This window comes from Hyposmocoma kahamanoa, unplaced genomic scaffold (genome assembly GCF_003589595.1).
Source record: "Hyposmocoma kahamanoa isolate Upper Pololo Valley unplaced genomic scaffold, ASM358959v1 79, whole genome shotgun sequence".
Classification (NCBI taxonomy): Eukaryota; Metazoa; Arthropoda; class Insecta; order Lepidoptera; family Cosmopterigidae; genus Hyposmocoma; species Hyposmocoma kahamanoa.
In genome coordinates, this window is record NW_020653993.1 from 4,460,910 (window position 1) to 4,482,942 (window position 22,033).

At 36.4% G+C, this 22,033-nt stretch overlaps 1 protein-coding gene across 3 annotated transcripts in view; it reads left to right on the forward strand.

Moving 5' to 3' along the window:
* Positions 1-22,033, forward strand: part of LOC113233600 (irregular chiasm C-roughest protein-like) — a 214,487-nt gene that overhangs the window by 123,605 nt on the left and 68,849 nt on the right. For all 3 annotated transcript variants that reach the window (XM_026468750.1, XM_026468749.1, XM_026468751.1), the window contains one exon: positions 19,657-20,086. In XM_026468750.1, the coding sequence (XP_026324535.1) occupies positions 19,919-20,086 (168 nt within the window). In that variant the 5' untranslated portion in view covers positions 19,657-19,918. The remainder of the gene's footprint in view (positions 1-19,656; positions 20,087-22,033) is intronic.

Here is a 22,033-nt window from a genome sequence, read left to right on the forward strand (position 1 = left end):
GGCGATTAAGCAAGGAGTGACAATGGAATGAAACAAAATCAGAATGGCGAGAGAAAGGAATTAAAGAACGATTCAAAATTTAAGAACGAGTGGCCAGGAACCGGAGAAAAGGCGATAAAAAGGGGGATGACGATGTAAGGAGGTCACATCATCACACGGGAAACACATATAGAGTATTCCACTCCTTTGCCCTACGCATCAGAAAGGAGGAAGCAAACCACGTGTGTTCCGGACCTTCTAGTCGACCGAAGGAGGAGGAACTAAATTGAAAAGTTCCTGCGTACACTCTCTCAACAAGATGATTTAAATATAATTACATACTTTTGGTCCAAGCAAATATCAGTTTTATACGAAGTTTCTAGATATAGAGACCATAATATAATATGTAGCGCTAAATTTAAATGCCGTATTTTACTTATGAACGTTTGTACATTTTTTCATAACTAAACTACAAACAAACACATTGTTTCTATACGACCTAGCTCATTCTTTATAATCGAAAAATGGTAAAAGTCTGTAAATTTTAATAATATTCAGTTATGTATTGATAGGAGAGTGTTAAGTATGAATATGGAGGGATATAAGGGGAGAGGAAGGCCAAAGAAAGAAAAAAATATCGACGCTTGAAAAGCAATAGGGATAAGTGATACTTTTGGTCATATTGCCTCTGGAATCAGCTAATGTTTGGGATTCCAACGGTATATATCTCTCAACTCAATATAACCCAAAAGTGTCGCATAGCCCATTTTACCTTTAAAACGTCGATATTGTGCCGGGCTAGCGTGGGATAAGGACACGAAGAAGAGAGAGTGTTGATAGTGTCAAATGCAGGATTTTCTACGTTACGTTTTCTACTATTCTGCTAAAAAGTTAAGAGTAATAGAGTAGAAAGACTTGCTAGTGGCTAACCATCCAGTTACCATTAAACCGTCATGCCATTTTTTTTGTATTTTTCAACGGCACAGTGATGACGTAGTCTAATAAATATATATTAAATTAATTTGGCATAAAATTTTATTATTTGTCTTAAAACAAACATTTTAATTTGAAGACTAAATTGCTGTTTAAACGAGATAAGAATTAAGATTTGCATAGTAATTTCCATGACAGTTTTATGATAGCAACATCAGTCGTTAGTGATTGAATGAATTTACACTAAATGTATAGCAAATGTTCAGAAAGATTAAGTTTCTGGTTTCATAGTATTAGCATTTATGAAAATCTGTTTTGTTAAAGTATGTGGAAAAGCGTAGTTATGTAATAATAATAATAACGTACACACTCAACATAGCCCCGCTCTAGGGTAACCCTGTGTCGCTGGTCCCTAACACGTGCCGCTATGCCGCTTTCGCCAGACCGTGCCTATACGCAGGACCGTTCGCCCGTACTCGCGTGTATAAGACACGTGGAACGCTACCGAATCCGGCCCCTAGCGTCTATAGGTGCCGGTATCCACGAGTCACCCTCACCGGTGGTAGTATTAAAACTCGATAACTAGAAATAAGTCACTATATTCTCGAGTCCAGTAATACAGTGCGGTACAACCTTAGAATTTAAGTAAATTAACTTAATAGAAACTACAATTAACAGTGTCCAATTAATCACAGTGCAAAATGGCACTAATTTACTATATCTAGTTACTATACTGTACTAAGTCACTAAAATCACTTTTATTTACACTTACACTGATTTACTTTTACTTTTTTTTTCTTCTGGTCACTTCCCGGTACTGAAAACGGATGCTCTGTACGGACTCCTCTTATACCAGACGTCATTTACTTTTCTCAAGGTCAATCCCTTGACAAAGGGTTACTATTTTGTTCTATGGTCCCGTATTCAATTAATTAGCTCATAATTTTCTTGTTTTTACACTGTTTGACCTGAAAGTTGTGGCCAATTGTGACTATTATTCACAAAGTTATTGACGAAAAACTGTAACAACGAAAGTGGAAATTCTCTAATTCTAGATTTCAATATATTGCCGTCCCTTTCTAATGATTTTACTACCATTTTCTAATTATTCTAGAACTTTCGGTCACGCGATGTTTGTTTACGTTTTGCAGACTCTGATTGGTCGATTAATATATAGGTAGTCTTATATTCCAAATTATGTAAGAAAGAGAGGGCAATATTTTTCTTGCTTGTTTCATTGATAAACTTTATGCTAAGTGAGAGCACGATTTGATACACTCTTATTCTATGAGAGTCTTTTGCTCATTCCACTTCAAACACTGCACATGCACCAGACACCACACAAATTACACCCAAACTCACGAGAGAAATAAATATAGGCCATACAAATATTTCTCCCGACCCGGGAATCGAACTTGGAACCTCTGCGTGGCAGTTCAGCATGGTAACCGTTCGGCCAGAGAGGCAGTTCAAGTTATGCCCCTGAAACTTTGTTTTTGTGGCTATCACAGTGGCATTTACATATTTCTAGTAAAAGTAGAGCTTGTAAAAGAGTTCGTCCAAGGAAGTATAGCCGCATTTACATTTTTCAGCCGCCAAGCAGTAATGTAAACATTACTGCGTTCCGGTTTCGAAGGGTAAGGGTGCTGGTGAAATTACAGGCACACGTGACTTATCAACTTATGTCTCAGGGTGACGGGCACAGTGGTAGTGTCCCTAATAAAGCTCATTCAGAGAGCAGGCGCGGGCGAAGCGGCTACGAGCGGGTAGATCCACACGTCAAATTCGCAAACGCACTCTAGACCAAGAACTGTGAAAGGTACCGGCGGACCGAGCCGATATCTACCCGCGCGGCTATTCCAAATGAGGCCTTATGATCTTTGCGATTTAAAGCTCTGCAACTGATACGGATAGGCGTGTATGGCTAGGTGATAAGGTGCACGACTTGGTATTGTAAATAAAATTCGTTGAAATATACCTACTATTGACTTGATTATAATGGTTTCTTTTTGTCTTTAACTATAGAGAAACCCGAAAATTGTAACTTTGCATAATCATACGCAAATTGCAACTTTTGGTTGACCCGACTACAAAAGCAAAGCTATTGCAAGGAAATAAAGATAATTTCGTGTTTTTTCGATAGAACCAATTAGAAAATTATATTGATAACCCAAAAACAAACATTGTGCTACGTGTTGTTATATACATAAACATAAACATAGACACTATGTGTAAAGATATTGTAACAAAACGCTCACTAACACAGTATTTGCTGGAAAACGCAATTTGAATGCAAAGCCTGTACATTAATTAAAATTTTATTCACCTTGCATCAATTTGACCACGTTTAAACGTTCAATTTAAACAAAACCAACCATTAAACACATACCATCGATCCAGTTCAGGTTAAAACACAGTGTAACAAATGCCATTGGTAAACACGAGTTTATACTTATACTTAATGTCTTTGTTTATGTAAATAATCTGTCTTTTAATTTATTTTCATTTGTGTTCTGTTTGTGATTTTGTTCTATAATTACACGAACCAATAAAATCCAGAGAATCGGTAATATTCTTAATACATAACTTAAAATTCAAAGAATAAATACAATATTATTCATTAGTTTTAATAATGTAATAAGTGATAAGCCTCGCTGGCCAAGCTATTGTATTAAGTTAAAGAGTTTGTCCAGGAAAGTACAGCCATCTTACCTACTTTCGCCGCCAAGCAACAATGTGTGCATTACTACGTTACGGCTTAGAAGGGTTAAAGATACTGATGAAATTACAAGTACGTTAGACTTGTGAACTTATATCTCAATGTTCCTTAGATCTGTGCGATTTAAAGCTATGAGTAGCACTGCAATTAACATTTGAAAACGGAAATAAACGCGTTTACATAAGAATAGGTATTTTTTACACCTGCCTAGTTTCCCGGCGTTTCGGCCAGGTTTGGCCGTGGTCACGGGCTGACCGATGATGCGGTGTTTACATCTACATCTCGGCGGTGAAATCTTCATCCACCCGCATAACATTTTTTAAACTAACGCCACACACAACATTAACGGTATCCCTTTTCTGTATCACAGCCGTATTCTGGTACGCAGTCGATCGTGAATATTGAGTTTTTGCAAACACCGGATTCCATGTTTCAGATAATTTAAAACCGTCCTCCCGATTGAAAGTATTAGGATGTTTTTTTTTATTTCAATCGCTTCACGTACAACTCTTGAATAAAAGTGACGATCGGCGGAGAGAACCTGCGTACGATGAAACTCAATCCAGTGATTTGTACCCTTTTCCAGTAAATGTTCTGCAATCGCTGAAAAATACCTACTCGTATATAAACACGTTTATTACAATGCAACGTGAAAGTTCAAAAGTATATATAGCACTGCAATTGTCGTGAATCGGCGTGTCACTTACGACCAGGCGCAGGTCTTGTTCGTCCCATCACTTGGTATATCGTTATAGAATTCTGTTCAAACTTTTTTATGATACAGAATAACGGGAGGAACAAGCCCTGGTGCTAAGCGGCACGCCTATCCATGACATTTGCTGTGCCACTAAGAGCTTTTTTTTTTCAAAGATCTAAGGGACACTGAGATATAAATTGACAAGTCTAACGTGCCTGTAATGTCACCAGCATCTTTACCTTTAAACCCGCAATGCTCACGTTACTGCTTGGTGGTAGAAATCAGCAACATGACCGTAATACAATGGACGAACTCTCTCACAAGGTGGTCTACTGCTACTAAACCATTTACCATTACCATTTCCAAAATATCATTTCATCTTAACCTAAACTACTTCTCAACATCTCAACACAAACTCAAAGCACACATTTCTAAAACAACTTACCGTAATGATGCTATCATTAATTCGATGACGACTAATAGTGACCATTATTTATAATGAGTTTCGACGGTAAGAAATATAGTCCGGTGTCATGGGAAACTCACTACTGGTTATTATATTGATAACTTGCCCTGTATCTCTATAATTTGTGTAGTTATCTCAAAACTTGTTGTTTTTAATCGTATAGCGGACTTAGCATTAACTAGTAGTTCTTTTCCTTTGATTTTTGTTTGTAATGTTATTGTAGTGTTATATAGCTTTTGTGAATTTTTAATGCGTTATCTGATAACGTACAACGTGTAATATGCTTTTCATCACACTTGCATGTAAATAGTATGATTGCACTGCAGGTTTACTTGACTATAATGCGTCAAATAAAACTCTCGGGCCTTTTTTGTTCTTACTACAACCATGATCGTGCAATCATAATAATTACGTGCAAATGTGATGAAACACATTGCATGTTTCACGGGCGGTTCGGGTCTGCAAATTCCGAAAGCCCTCAGCCTACGATTTCGGGCTTCGAATAGAGTCTTATCGTACGTAATTCCTTATTTACCGCCCTTAATACACAGCATACTATTTTGTCGGTGGGAGAATTCACACTCTTGTGCAATAAGGCTACAATAGTCAAATCGCAATAATTTCTTACTGGCTTGGCGGAGGATGCGATAACTACCGTAGATGTCTCTTCGTGGAGTTATTTTAACGCGTGTTGGAATTATGTTATTGTCGCGGCACTTTTTGAGAAAAGTTAATGCAGTTAGGCCGCGCGCACGTTTGTTTGTTCTTGAGGTCTTCGAAGGTTTGTTTCTTACCTATCATGAGAACACCACTAGCTAAGAAAAAAAAATGGCGGACATGGCACAACGGCTCTTGTCGACTGACGGCACCTATGTAAACGAGTTTATTTCTGCTCCTGACCTCTTACCGCACTAGTCGTGTAATGTGTTGACAAATGAGGAATCAAAGCTTAATTTTATCAACTTACGATATGTTAATTAAAAAAATACCGCTATTTATAAGCAATTAAACACGCAAAAGGCTGACTACAGGATCCTGGCTTGCCACTGGTGCTCTTACCCAATAATCGATTTAAATCCGGAAAAAAACATGTATGTATATACTTTATTGAAGGTAATTTGTAATGTATTGTTTTATTTTTTTCTTTATAATATTTAGTGGCTACACGCTTATCCATAACAGTATCAGTGGTACTCAGAGTTTTAAATCACAAAGATCTGAGAGGCACTGCCACAGCGCCCGTCACCCTGAAACATGAGTTGACAAGTCCCATGCGCCTGTAATTTCACCAGCACCGTTAACCTTCAAAACTGGAACACAGTAATGCTGACGTTACTGCTTGGCGGCACAAATAAGTAAGGTACCAGTACTTCCCTGGAAGAACTCTTTCACAAGGAGCTCTACTACTACTAGACTTTGATGCAAAAAAGCATTTTTAACCTATGATCACATCTTCTTCATCTTCCTTTCCTTAACCCAGATTAGGTGGCGTCGGCACAACTTGTATTTTTCTTCCACTCTCCCCTATGAGCCATAATTTCCGTACTCACGCCTTTCTTACCCATGTCATCTTTCACAGATTCATCTTTTCTTTGACCTTCCTATCCCCTTGTCGTGACATGTGACGTATGCTCCCATATAGCTGCATTAGGTATACAGCTATATGGGTGCGAATTTTTGGTTTTTATCTTAATTGTATTAGATACTGCTTGATACTAGTAACTTCAATTTAGTAGAAACTTAGTAGACTAGAAGTATTTATAAATGCAATAGAAGTATAACCTGAATAATAGATATATCTTTATATTCTGTATAAAGATATAGAATAGATCTTTATAAAGAACTTTCCGGAATTTTCAAATTCTTAATTGATTAATAAATTACCAAACGTTGTAAAATAATTAACCTGTAAACAACTTAAGATGAAATTTCGTAACTTGTTACTTACCATTACAATATTGACGAATTAGTGTGATGCCTATATTTTTTACTTATACCTTTTTGATTAATTTTCAATGGTTATGGCACATTGTATTTACAGTATAGTATCAAGAAAACATATGTACCTTGTTTAGTGTTCTGATTATTATGACTTACTATAACGTCTATTACACTACCCATTTTCAAGGGACCCTAAATTTAGGGAAGTGAAATAACAGGGAGTTAGGGGTCCCTATTTCGGGCGCCATATATATAAATTAATAAGAGCGACGTTCTGACTAGGGAACACACCCACTCTTGACTCAGGACTCTAAAGCGTGAAACACACAGAGAGCGTGTGCGGGTAGGAGGCGGGTCGGGCGCGAGTCGGGCTCGGGTCGAGCGCAGGTCGGGCGCGGGTCGGGTCGTAAACGCGGCTGGTCTTATACCGTGTATTTGTATGGATGACTACACACTGAGCATGGGCGCCACCCGACCCGCACCCGCTCTTTGTGTGTTTCATGCTTTAAAATCGGGTAGTGTAATTAGCGTTCAAATATTTCGCTCAACTTATGTGCGACTATTTGTACACAAAGCAAAATAAAATTTATGTTAATTGCCTACCGTATAAAAGTAGATATAAGTCAAGAAATAAGTCTCGTGTCGTCAGTAGAAATCTTGCGCTGTCTCGGGTAGCCCGCAGTTACCGTATCGTATATTTATACTCTTCACAAGGGAGATAAAGTCCATTATGCTGTGTACAATTTCGTTACAAACTTTCGCTTCCGTTCCTTAGCTTTAGTAAATAGACAAAATATAAGACGTGGTAGCCTAATGGTAACCTATCGCGAGATCGAATCCGAGAATTTGAAATTTATCACGAGTTTTTAGTTGAACCCTGCACGTCGAAGAACCCCAACCAGTATTCAACCCGTAGTTGCGGACTATGGCCTAAATCTTCGCCAGAGAGAGACCCGTGCTCAGAAGTGGGATATATCAGTGGGTTGGCGATGATGAAATAAACAAATTGCCCTTAATGTACCTTGACGTATAATGTTTGTCCGAGCATAATAATTATATTTATCTTGTCGGTTTTCAATTGGGTACATTTCGGAGAGTCCGCAGGAACTTTTCAATTTAGTTTCACCCTCATCGTTCCTCCTTCGGTCGACTAGAATGTCCGGAACGCTCCATTCTCATGTCGATTGATACGCCATCCATTTGCTCGATGCGCTTTGCTTCCTCGCTACTAATGCGTATGGCAGAGGAATGGAATACCCTGCCGGCATCTATATGTTTCCCGATTTGAGCATGAATATTATGCATTTTTAACCGACTTCGAAAAAGGAAGCAGGGTCTCAATTTAACTCCATTTTTGTCTGTATATGTAGTCTCACATATACAGAAATGGCGCTGGCGTGGTCAGCATTAATGCACGTGCATCCAAAAGTGTTTAGCAAGGATGTTTGTAGTAGATAAGGTGTTGTATTAAAGTAAAGACTATCATAATATCGAGTACTGAAAAAATTTTTAGTTTTGAATTCGTAATTAGCTTGTAAACACTCATTTTTCATATAAAAAAATAAAAAAACAAACATTGGAAAAAATAAAACAATCATAAAAACCGCGATGGTTTCAAGCTTTTTCTTCCCCGAATGTCCGAAGCGTTGATATACTCCCGTGTAAAGAGTACCTTATACGTAACGTGTATGTGTGTGTAGAGTCATCAGCTCTTAAGACCCCCTGGTGGCTAACGCGGAAAGTATTTTTTTCCTATACACATATCTCCAAATTTATGCTTTCTACTGTTTTTCTGGGTTCATGTTTTTATATAAACATGTTTTGAAGTTAATACACTACTGCCTGTACGGAATATATTTCGGGTTCTGAATCTGAAAATTGTATGTCAAATAAAAGAAATACTTACCAGCGCCATCTATTGATTAACGACGTCCATCTTCTTGGACATACAAAGCAAAATCTACGTAATGATTAGACCGTGCTCCCGTGTCGGTGTAACCACTGGCCTTCAATCTGGAACCTTTACCATAGTATATTAAGACAAGTATGGCAACTCCACACAAACGTAGTAGCGCGGTTTGTACACGAACACACACAGTATATAACGAATATGATTTCGCGAATCACTCGCGTTGCATGGCAAGGGTCGTCACACGCGCCTTTCATTATTAGGGTGAATATGTGTGCGTACAAGGCGCGGGGCGGGCGAAAAAACAAACCAACTTGAAAAGTTTGTAGAATTACATCTATTTGCCAAGTTTTATTAAACCGGTTGCAATAAAACTTGGCAAATAGGTGTAATTCCACGAACTTTTGAAGTCTGCTGTTTTACTACTCTTTACTGAGATTACTTTACACTGTGCTTGTACTTTGCACAGTCAATTTTACACTCAAGATTGAACTCCACGGCCGTAATGTTAAGTACGATCTAATTTCCAAAGTGTAAAACTGTGTATGGCTGTATCTGTAATTTAATAACAACGTTACAATAATAACGTTTTAATGAATACATTGTGTTTATAACCGTACTTAATTCATTTATAACGTTTCTTGATCACCCTATTCAAAAGATGTATTCTTTTGCGTGGTAAAAACTTGTTTCTAAAGAACGGCTAAGTGGGGTAAGAAGTTTAACGTGCAAACAACGGAATGTAAAAGTACAACGGTGTTGGGAATCCTGGAATTTGTTAGTGTTTCACACTGTGTAGGTTTCTATCTATAAATCAGAAGCGGTGTTTGTAATTTGCAGTAGTAGTAAAAGAAAATACAATATAACAAATTGTCTAACTTTACATTACGAAAATACGTAAATTCTGTTTAACGTGTTGAGTGCCTTAACCTTAGGTTACAATGACAGTTCTCGCTAGTGACTGCGTAAAATATTTGCATGCAAAATGTTGTTTCTTCTTGTGACCTATAAGGGTACTATATAATTTGCCATACAAAATTGTGAAGTAATTTACGCTAGCGAAATCTGTCACTGTAATCGCGTAGTAGAGGCACAGGTTTCCGAACGCATCTGTTTACGTCAAAGTGACGTTTCTATTATTAAGTTATTCCCACGAAAGAAAAAAACAATGAAGTTTAAGCTTTACGCTGTAGGCATCTCGTTGAAAGTTCATTGCTCATTATTGCAAGTTACGATGCTTTGATTTCGATGTGCTGCCATGTAGCAGCAATATTATTATATTATTAGACTAAGGATTAACGCTTATCATCGTTTTCCATAAAAGTCGACCATTTCGCAGCGTTAATTTAACATTTTTGTTTTCGTTTTATCACAACTTTTAAATCAGTTACCCTTGCAATACTAGTTATAAATCTAAAAACTTATACGAGTAGATCCGACTCGCATTTGATTATATTTTTTTTGATAATGAATTGATATTTGACCATACTGTTGTAATCTGTCAAAACGGCCATCATAGCGTGCCTACTGTAATTAGCAAATACGTTCTTTTTTGAAATTTTTCATTTCAGTACAGTAACATACACAATAAGAATTTTGTAATTTTCAGAACTAAAATAGGCACCCTTGTGATAATATGCTTTATGAAATTACAATTGACAGATTAAAGTACGAAATAGAAAAAGCACGAATACGACATAACTTGAACTCTATGCGGTTTATGATAAGAAGACCCAAGTCCCAAGTGCAAGGGTACTTACTACTGTTGAATATTCTAAAGTTCTGTACCAGGAGAGTGAGGTAACGAGGTCATCAAAGCGAGTGTTTTGCTTCTCTACGAACTGTATTGCAAAGTCTTCCAGTCCACAAGTTTCCAACTTTATATTTCATTAATCACAGTACTGAATATCGCCGTGGCGAGGTAAACGCGGGAGCAATACCTACCTCGTAAACCAAATTGCTTTAATAGCTTTTTATGTTAATTATAAACGACGTTGTTCCCATTAATATATACGAGTATAATACAATCGTAAAGAAGTTAAGTTGGTACTTGTAATACTGCCTCTGTGGCCGAATGGTTACCTAGCTGTACTGACACGCTGAGATCCCGGGTTTGATTCCCGGGAGAAATATTTGTACTCGTCAAAACGTCTACATTGAGTCCCAATCCACCTTAGGCTATTCGCGATAGTAGCTGCATAATTTTTGCAGTGTCTTCTATAAAAAATACGTGTATAACACAGAAATTCAAATGTTAATTTCTGAGTTCTGTAAGGTCTTGAATATCTTGGTTGTTGTTAGTTAAGTTAGTTGAAAGATCTAGTTGGTGTGCAAAATTTCTCTCTATCGATAAATACATCAGAGAACTATGTACTTATTTTGTAGTAAGGAGAGCTATATTTTTGTGATAGAAACCTACGTGTCTCATCTGATGGAAAGTGACAATGAGGTCAATGATGGAGCATCTAAATAATACCTACTTACTAATACACCCCAACTAACTAGATCTTTCAACTAACTGAACTAACCACAATCAAGACATACAAGGGCTTACAGATTGATATTTGGATTTCCGTGTTACAGACGTATTTTTTATAGAAGACACTGCAAAAATAATGCAGCTACCATCGCCTTGAAAAGGTCCAAGTTTAATTTTTTTTTCACATAATACCAAGTGATGGGACGAACAAGTCGTGCGCCTATCCAAAGCAGTTGCAGTGCCACTTAGAGCTTTAAATCGCAAAGATCTTAGGGGCACCGTCACCCTGAGACATAAGTTGACAAGTCCTATGTGCCTGTAATTTCACCAGCACCCTTACCCTTCCAAACCGGAACGCAGTAATTCTCACATTACTAATTGGCGGCAGAAATTGGTAAGGTAGCAGTACTTCCCCGGACGAACTCTTTCACAAGGAACTCTACTGCTACTACCTAATCATCTGGTATAAATCCGGCTCGAAGGACCAAAATGTAAAGGTGTAATGTTTTGTCGACCCTTACTTACTTGTTGTTGTTGTTAATTGTTTATTTGTAAAAAGGAAATGCTATGTTGAGAAGAAATACGTAAAAATAGCTTAAAATTGTAGAGCTTGTTCGTACAGTGACGATGGAGCCTTGAAATGGTTCAAATTATAGCGTTCAGGGAATAAATCTATATTTTACTTGTAAAAGGCATACGTTAGTTTAGCAATTAATTTGAAGCTCACCTCTACGCGTCTTCCTCACACACTTCGAAATTTACGAAACCACGAAACCATTTCGTCTTAATACAAACAGCCAATTGGATGTCGTTCATCAAATTGACACTTGATTTACTGTAACTAGACGTAATCAAGAAAGCTACCAAGATACAATTTCGTCTATTGAATATGTCACTTTAACAAAATTTTGCCAAAAAAACTAATAAAAGTTGTCTTAACTTAAATTGTGAAACTGAAAGACAAAGTTAGCACTAAATACCACCTATTACTTAGTGAAATTCTTATCATTCTCGTTTTAAATCCAAGTTTACACTGCAGAATAAGTTTGAAAGAAACTTTGTAGATTTAAGAGACTTTTGCGATTGAGAAAATTCGCCAACATTATTTTGAACGTTAGTGATATTTAATGGGGATTTATACTAGAATAGTTTAAAAAAATATACACCAAAAACTTGATTGCTTAAATGTCTTCTAGCACAGTTCTAATCTACGATGTGTGTATTTATTAATAAGTATAAATTTATAACTAACTCCGTGGCCGATCGGTTACCATGCTGGACTGCCACGCAGAGGTCCCCGGTTCGATTCCCGGGCCGAGAGAAATATTTTACGGTTTACATTTATTTTTCTAGTGAGTTTGGGTGCAATTTATTTATTTATTTATTTCTGCAGTATGTACAATTTTGGTGAGAAAGATCTTAAAAACAACACAATGCCAATATGTACATAAGCCCTGTTGGGGCATTGCAATTACATTTATAAATTACATATTAAAATATTACAAAAGTAATAATTATAAGAGCAAGTATTTCATTTAGGCATATAGGCCTTATTTTATACATAATTTAATTTTAAATTTTAATTTGTGGTTGTCTCCATGGCACTCGCGTCACAGGGTTTCCCTAGTGCGGGGCTATGAGTGTATGTTTTTTTATTATTATTACACTATTTTTAATTTTTGAATGCTGTGTGCAATTGTCATTGGAATACTGATTTACCGGTATCCCGTCTTTTTTTTAAATCACGCACACGCTCAACATAGCCCCGCACTAGGGAAACCCTGTGTCGCGGGTGCCATGGACACACACATAGACAACCACAAATTACACCCAAACTCACGAGAGAAATAAATATAGGTCATACAAATATTTCTCCCGGCCCTGGAGTCGAACCTAGGACCTCTGCGTGGCAATCCGGCATGGTAACCGTTTGGCCACGGAGGCAGTTAAATTAAGTTAAGTTTCATTGTTTATAAACAGTATGTCTGTTCTTGGTAATTTGGTAACATACAAATGAAAATAACATAAAAACGGCTGTAGAGTCCCGAGAGAGAAAATACGTAACAATAAAATTATATTTACGTGCTTGACTGTCCATTACATCGCATTCTCAGCCTTGTTCCCGATTAACGGACTCTGGTATTATTCCAATGCATAATAAATCTCATTATCGAATAAGGGATGTGTTTTCAGTTGTTACTCTAAAACCTTTATTAAGTACGGTTAACGTCACGAATAAATTTCCATGTGTTCAATAAAGGAAGTATATGCTGATAAACATGACTGTAGAAGCACTTCAGAAAGTGTTCGTCCAGGGCAATACTACCACCGTACACTTATAGTCAATCAGTAATGTGAGCATTACTGCGTTCCGGTTTTGAAGGGTGTTACAGTCACACGGGATTTGTTAACTTCCTATCGAGACGGATACCATGGTTCTCAGATCTTTTGGGATTTAAAGTTATTAATGATTTTTTCACGCACTAGGGAATACTTGTAGAGCCGGTGCCATGGACACACACATAAACAAGCATAAATTACTCTCAAACACACGAGAGAAATAAATGAAGGCTATAATAATATTTCTCCCGGCTCGTAAATCGAACCCGGGATCTCTGCATGGCAGTCCAGCATGGTAACCGTTCAACCACAGAGGCAGTTCGCAGATGTAAAATAATAATTGATGAAAACAATTCTCAAATATCGACAGTCGCGCCCTTGGGGTATCGTGCCCAGAAGTTATCCTATATTTTCCCTTTGGATAGCCAATTGAATACATTACATTCTAAGCAATACTATAAATGCCATTAACGTCGTTATTTATTAACTAACCCATTGATTACGACATGTATTGGGTTAGTAGTAGTTTCGAGCGGTCCAATACAATACAAAACTTTTTCATTGTCTTCACTTTACTTTTTCTTTACATTGTTAGTAATTGTAACACTAACTTCAAGTTAGTTGTTCAGGATGCCCCATCTTATAAATTTCCGTACGCGTTGGGATACTTTCACGACGTGGGCAGCACCAGAATACGGTGCTTACATAACTATTTTATTGCGAACTCCAGGCTCGCTACCCGTTTAAAAAAAGACGTTTAATGCAGTTGGTTTACCAGAATCAATGTGTCCTAATATCTTGTTATAATGTTATGTATATTATATTAATAAATGTCTACACACAAGGAGTGTTAAAGAGTGGTTAATAAAAAATATTAAGTAATTGGCAAACATTTCTGAATAGTGAATACTACTAACTACTAATACTACGTTGTAACAGTTATTAATTGCATTATTGCCTTTTTTATATCTTGTTTTTCCCGATGTACAGGAAAAGTAAAAATAACGTTTTTTAAAGCTTACTGTCAAATGTTCTACATCAGGAGCCTATGGGTTGACTACACCAAACGCCGGCTGGAGACCCTACTTGTACGGTACAATAAAACGTTTAAGATGATGTTGGGACTGCCTCGTTTCTGCAGGGCATCGGGGATGTTTGTAAAGTAAGAGACGGATGGTTTTGTTGCCATCCTCCGGAAAAAGACAGAGTGAGCTGGGCAGAGTGCGGGACAGCCCCAACAGCATTCTACAAACTGTAGCTGTTAGGATTACCTCTCCCATGTGGCAATGCTTCATGAGAAAAGTGATTTGAAAAAGATAAAGTAAAAAAAATATATCTACTAACACTAATTTATATGCACTTTTCTTATTATTATTACTAACAAATTATGTAACTCTTTGTCTGTAAAAAAATAATTTTATTTTTTATTTATTTTTTATTCATATTTTGACAGTTGGCCTGTATCGAAATTTATTCACATACATTTTAATGAGAATACGTGTATTTGAATATCTATATTGAATTAAAATGAAGAACTTGAAAATACGTCACCTGTTTGTATTTTTAATAGCAATAATAGTTCTAAATGTAGTATGTAAATGTACGAACTAACAAAAATTGACGATTCAAATTAATCTGCGCCCAGCAGTTGGACGAATAATTGGCGATTCAACTGGAACAAGTTCGGTTATTTATTGTATAAGCGTAACCAACATTCAGTCGATAGTCGATGGAATATTTATTGACTTCACTTCGGAACAATAATCTGTCATTTTACTCCATCTTCAAAAAAGATAGACTATACTCATCATTTAAGTGACGCCATGTAAAAAATGCAGTACTTACATAACTGACATTTCACAAAAGTAAACATTTTTAATCAGCTAAAACTAATAGCTTGTCAAAGTCAAAGTCAAAGTCAAAGATGATTTATTCCATAGGTAAAATAAATTTACACTTGAAAACGTCACATTTAAGGTACTGCTCGTTCACTACGCTGACCTCCCTGAGAAGAACGAGCAAGAAACTCTAGGGATTGCTCTTTTCAAATAAACTTAAATGCTATGGAATACATTTTGAATCAAATTTGTGTGGATTCTGGAGCCATGTCGTCTTTCCATACATCTTTATCTAACACGTAGTCTTCAATTTTGTAATATGCTTTTTCGATCAAAATATTTTTAATGTACTTTTTAAACTTAGGAAATGATAAACTTAATATATGCTCCGGAATCTTATTGTAAAAACGTATACAGTTCCCCATAAAAGAGTTGTTTACCTTGGTTAAACGAAATCGTGGTACCATGAGTTTGGACTTAGCTCTAAGGTTAATATTATGGATATCTTCTTTCTTATTGAAATTATGTATATTTTTACGGGCATATAAAATATTTGAGTAAATGTACTGTGATGCCACAGTCATGATACCAGTCTCCTTAAACTTTTCTCTGAGAGATACACGAGAGCCTAGACGGTACACAGAACGAATCGCTCGTTTTTGCAATACAAATATGGTTTGAATATCTGCCGCTTTACCCCACATGAGAATCCCGTAGGACATTATACTATGGAAGTAACTAAAGTAAACTAGTCTAGCAGTACTAACATCGGTAAGCTCACGTATTCTGCGGACTGCGTATGCAGCGGAGCTTAATCTGCTGGCCAGGGACGATATATGTGGAAACCACTGAAGTTTACTATCTAAGGTCACTCCCAAGAAGACTGCTTTATTAACAAGGTCTAACTTTTCTCCGTTTATTTCTATGCTTGGACTAGTCGATTTTACGTTAGGTAATTCAAATTTAACACATTTTGTCTTCTTGGCATTAAGCAATAAATTGTTAGCATTAAACCAATAAACTACTTTAGAGAGGGTATCATTAATACGGTCATAGTTAATGTCATGTCTGTCTGTTTTAAAAATCAAGGATGTGTCATCAGCAAACAACACTATTTCGCAATGGTCCTTAACAAAGAATGGCAGATCATTAATATAAATCAGAAATAAGAAAGGTCCAAGTATTGAGCCCTGCGGAACACCCATTTTTACTGGAGAACCCAAAGAAGTCGCTCCATTTATGCCTACTTTCTGAATTCTACCGTTGAGATATGACGAGACAAGTTTCGACGCCTTGCCATTTACGCCGTAATGTTCCAGCTTACTAATAAGAGTATTATGATCAACGCAATCAAGTGCCTTTGAGAGGTCACAGAAAACACCAATAGCGTTCTGGGACCTTTCCCAAGCATCAAAGATGTGTTTTAGTAACGCTACCCCCGCATCGCTAGTCGATCTACCACTAGTAAACCCGTATTGTTCACTATGAAAAATATGATTCCTACCGAAATAGGACAGTAATTGAGTTAGCAGAACCTTTTCGAATATTTTACTTAAAGCTGGTAAAATTGAAATGGGCCTATAATTGCTAGGATCAACTTTCCTACCGCTTTTGAATAAGGGAATAACCTTGCTGTATTTCATTAAATCGGGAAAAACACCTTCGTCAACGCACCTATTGAAAGCTACAGCTAACTGTGGGGAAATGAGATTAATAACTGAGTCTATAACTTTAGTTGATATGCCCCAGAGATCTTCAGTTTTTTTAACATGTATTGACTTAAAAGCTTTTATGATGTCTTGTGGATTAACATGACGAAAATTAAATAAACTGCCACAAACGTTAACATTTTCCTTTAGGAGATCAATAGCAAGTGAAGGGGAGGAATTTAATGATTTTGTAGTGTTCACAGCAATTTCCGAAAAGAACGATTCAAAAGCTTGGGCTACTTTATCTTTAGATTTTATAAGTTTGCTGTCTAATTCTAAAACTATATCTCTATCGTGTAGTTTAACCCTGCCTGACTCTTTATTTATTATGCTCCAAGTAGTTTTAGATTTATTTATCGATTGTCTAATTTTGTCGCTGTGAAACTTAACCTTAGCAGCTACACAAACTTTTTTAAATATTTTCGAATAAATTCTAACATATTCTATGAAATTGGAATTAGTATTATAAGTTTTCATAGCATATAGCTCATACAAACGAGACCTACTCTTATGAATACCTACTGTTGCCCAGTCGTTGAATTTAGTCTCTCTATGGAAAGTTAATGTTTTCGATTTAAATATATTGTCAAATTCATTTTTAATTAAACCAAATATCGTGTTATATAAAGTATTTGGATCCTCCGGTATATGGGATAGGGAATTTAAACTGTTGCCGATATTATTTTGAAATCTAATTATTCGTTCTGTGGTAATCGGTCTGCAGAGAAATTGGTCTACGTTCTTGCTCATTTTACAATTAAAAGAAGCCAATTGGCCACTATGGTCGGATCTTAAGCAATTTATTATTGATTTAGACACTGCGTCTGTGTTACAAAAGATGTTATCAATACAAGTAGAAGAGGAGGCAGTAATGCGAGTTGGTTCTAAAAAAAGATTAATCAAGTTAAAACTTTGAAATAAATTAATGAGTCTTGCAGAAGTAGAACAGTTTTCCAACAGGTTTACATTGAAATCTCCACATATTACTACGTTTTTTTTGGTTGGAAAAATCCGCTTTAAACTGTCTTCCATAATTAATTCAAACTCGTTAAAATTAGCAGAGGGGGGCCTGTATACACATAAGACGACAAACTGATCCAATTCCACACATGAAATCTCAATAGTTCGTTCAGTAGAAAGATTTGTGATATCCTTACGCTCTTTAAATTTTAAGTTACGCTTAATAATAATCATGGATCCGCCTCTACTTAAGCTCTTTCTTATGAACGAACTGACTATTACATAATTTTCTATATTGTTAATGGCTTCGTAATCTTTCAGCCAGTGTTCTGTAACACAAAACACGTCAACGGAAATATCGTGCAAAAAAAGACTTATTTCTAATATTTTGCCAGAAAAGCCTTGAATATTTTGATGTACTACATGGAAACGATTAGACTTTTCTGTTGTCGTGTTTTTTAGTTTAAATTATGGTTAGTAAAATGTATACTGTTGCTACTTAAAGTAGGAGCATTGTCGTGGGACTGTGTTATATCTTCTATAACAGCGTCCTTAATATTAAAAGATAGCAAACTAGCTATATGTCTTAGATACCTTAGGGGTAAAAGTAAATTATCCTCAAAAAGTTTGAAGTTCCTTACGAACTTATTAATGTCAAAACAAAATATAACGTCACTATGACGGCAAGTCAAATTATGTATGTGCGAATTTATGTTATATATATACTTATTACGAGCGATGCCTAGGTTACAGCAGTAAGGGAATGCACTTAGTATGAATTTACACCCACACTTCTCATGAATTCTCAAGAACACGTCAATGCTACTATTTACTTCTTTTTTACTAATGTTAGTACTATCACCTATTATAAGAATCACTGTTGTATATTTATCAAAGTTGCAATCACTTAACAGTGTAATAATTTGACTAAAAGTAGCTCCTGGATAGCAATAGTTGACTACCCTTTGTTTTAAGTGGTTACTAAGGTGGTGGCCTAGTCCTACGCCTATTTTATCAGAAAAAACTACCGTTCTTCTGGATGGCCTGGTCGGAGTTCTAATAGTCTTGGTTGACCGTTGACTGTGTCGAACTTCAACAGTTGTAGTGGAGCAGACACGTTTTCCTGCAGCAACGCTGGCATACGATGCACGTGTTGGTTGCGTTGATAATGTGGGTGGTGGGGACGGAGTCTGATTTATTTCTACTGGACCATTTGTTTCACTAAGCTCATCGTGAAGAAGGACTTGAGTAAGTTCTCTATACTCAGTACCCAGCTTTAAAAGCTCATTAGTTGCAGCTGAAAGTTCTTCTAGTTGTTTCTGCGTAGAAAGTAGGTCTTTAGTTCGCGACTGAAGATCTAACTCTAGATCTTTCACTTGTTCGGCCATCTTCACCTTGTCCTTGTGTAAATTTAATTTTTCTGATTTTACTTTCTTAAGAGTTTTGATTTAACTAATTGTAATATTGTAGACATTTATTGTCGTACGATGCAGTAAAACTATTTCCTAAGTAATTAACATTTTGTTGGTTTTAACCACAACAATAATGTACACATTTATCTACTCATTTGGAACACTCTATTCTGACTATTGGCTATTATTTATAAGCTTTTTTCTGTATACTTTTGTTTTAAATATAACAAAGATGGTCTTCCAAAAATACTAATTTCCCCTTTGTTTGTTTCAGATTATCACACATGGACAATCATCGCACCCTTTAAAACACCCACTAAATCATAAAACTATAACAATTTATCATTACACTAAAAAGAACCCAAAAATAAACATGGCGCTTAAATTCAAGCGGTCTTATTCAAAAATAGAACGCCACGTTCCAGCCAACAGGGGAAGCTAAACTTCCTTTTTAAAAATGTAAAAATTTAAAAATAGAAACCGGATACTGAGCAACGGATGTCGGAAACTACGTAAATAGTCGTTGAGTGACGAAAATGTCGAACTATAAGTGTAGAATTGTCACAAGCAGGGGTGTTCAACCTTTGTTCCTGTTGTTACGGACTCGGAAAGTGGATTTTAGTTTGTGTTTAGTGTTGCTTGCATTTTTTGGTGTGTGTGGTGGTTATCACGAACAGAAGTTTGCTATGGAGCCTCAGGATCAGGTAAATTATTTATATTTGTATACTGTTACTTATTCCGCGTACCATTTTGTTTTTCTGAGAATATGAACTTCTATCATATAAGAATAGACTACAAATAGTTTTTAGACATTTCATTCATAGAAAACACATTTTTTTGTAATAAAAAACGACTTATCTATTCATGTAAATCATATCTAAGTACCAGTAGAGCTCCTTGTGAAAGAGTTCGTCCAGTGAAGTACTACCACCTTATCTATTTCTGCCGCCAAGTGGTAATATCAGCATTACTGTGTTCCGGTTTTGAAGGGAAAGAAGGGTGCTGGTGAAATTACAAGCACTTGAGAGTTGTCAACTTACGTTTCAGAGTGACGGGCGCAGTGGCAGTGCCCCTGAAATCTTTGCGATTTAGCTCTGAGTGGCACTGCAACTGTTATGGACAGGCGTGTAGCTTACCATCCGGCACACGACTTGTTCGTCCCGTCACTTAAATTATTTAAAAAAATATTATTTTTACGTTAATTACCATTAATAGTACAGCAAACAGGTCAAAAGGGGCTATGACGTAGCTACAGATGACTTTAGAGTACAAAGCTTATTATGATCTTCTGCCATAGTTCAACGAAATCGCACCCTAGGCGTAATAAGGTCACATCTTGCAAATGATAACTTTTCAAGAGAGAACTTTAAGATTCTCTCTCTCAACTCTCTACGAAAAAATTAGTCGATAACTATTTATGTTTAAGTAGGAGAGTCATAAAATTTCATATATCCATAATTTGTTTCCTGTTCTATTTGGATTAAAACATTCACGATTTTCACCCATTATTGGATTTTTAATTCGAGGCTTTATTACGTACTTAAGTCGACTTAAATCGCCGGATGTCGTGGGTGTTGTGTGTCGGTCTAGTTACAACCCTAGTGCACAACTAAATAATGAAGATCAAGTGCGGGTAGTCAGAAAAACTCGCACGGGTAGAAGATGCTGATACTCGCCTCTTCAGTCCCTTCGAGGCCATGGAAGTTGCAATACGTCCGAAACGTCGAGGTTATTAAAATAAATGTTTTAAAGTGATTAAGTTTCGAATTAAAAATCAACTCATGTAGTTCTATCTATTTTCATGTGATAAAAGCGCTTTTGACGTAAGGGTGTTGAGAAGAGTGACGAGCGCTATGGCAATACCTCTCAGATCATTGCGATTTAAAGATCTGAGCGACACTGCAACTGTTATGGACAGGCGTGTCCTTTACCACCAGGCGCAAATCTTGTTAGTCCCTTCACTTGGTGTCATAAAATAAAAATAGTTTACGTTATGCCTCTTGCTGACACATGCCTGAAAATTTCAAAATGAATTTCCATTTGCGTAGAGGTTGAATGGACCATGAATCTACAATGAAGCTAATACAGTCTCTAATGCAAATAATTTGAGATATCGGTTTGTAGTGATGCGGGTAGTATTCAGATTTCGAATAGATTACGAATTTTACAATTATATTCACATTGGCTTACTATTTTATTCATAATCACATTTGGGTTATTCTTGGATTAGTAACTAAATAAAAATATTATATTTATTTTTGTACAAAACGTAGAAATCACAACAATTGAAGATTTATAGAAAATACAATTGAGAAATGTGGACAAAAAGGTTAAAGGCTCAGCATTCCTATTCGCTTGCTTGACAAGGCTGATGTGCGGAGTGTACCCCAACTATATCTACCTTAAGTACTATGTTAACAGCCTTAAAAAGGCTGTCCGTGTAAAGTGACTTTATTTTATTTATCATAAAATTTTACGGTTTTGATTGAGAACCAGTTGTTACCTACTCGATTTCTCTACAGATAGGAGCCATTGCTTACATCATTCTTTAGAAGTAAACAACGTTTAAAGGCACTTATTCGAATAAATTATCGTGAAATAATATATAGTATTAGTAGAAACGAAGAAGCCGTAGACTACTACCACGGCTT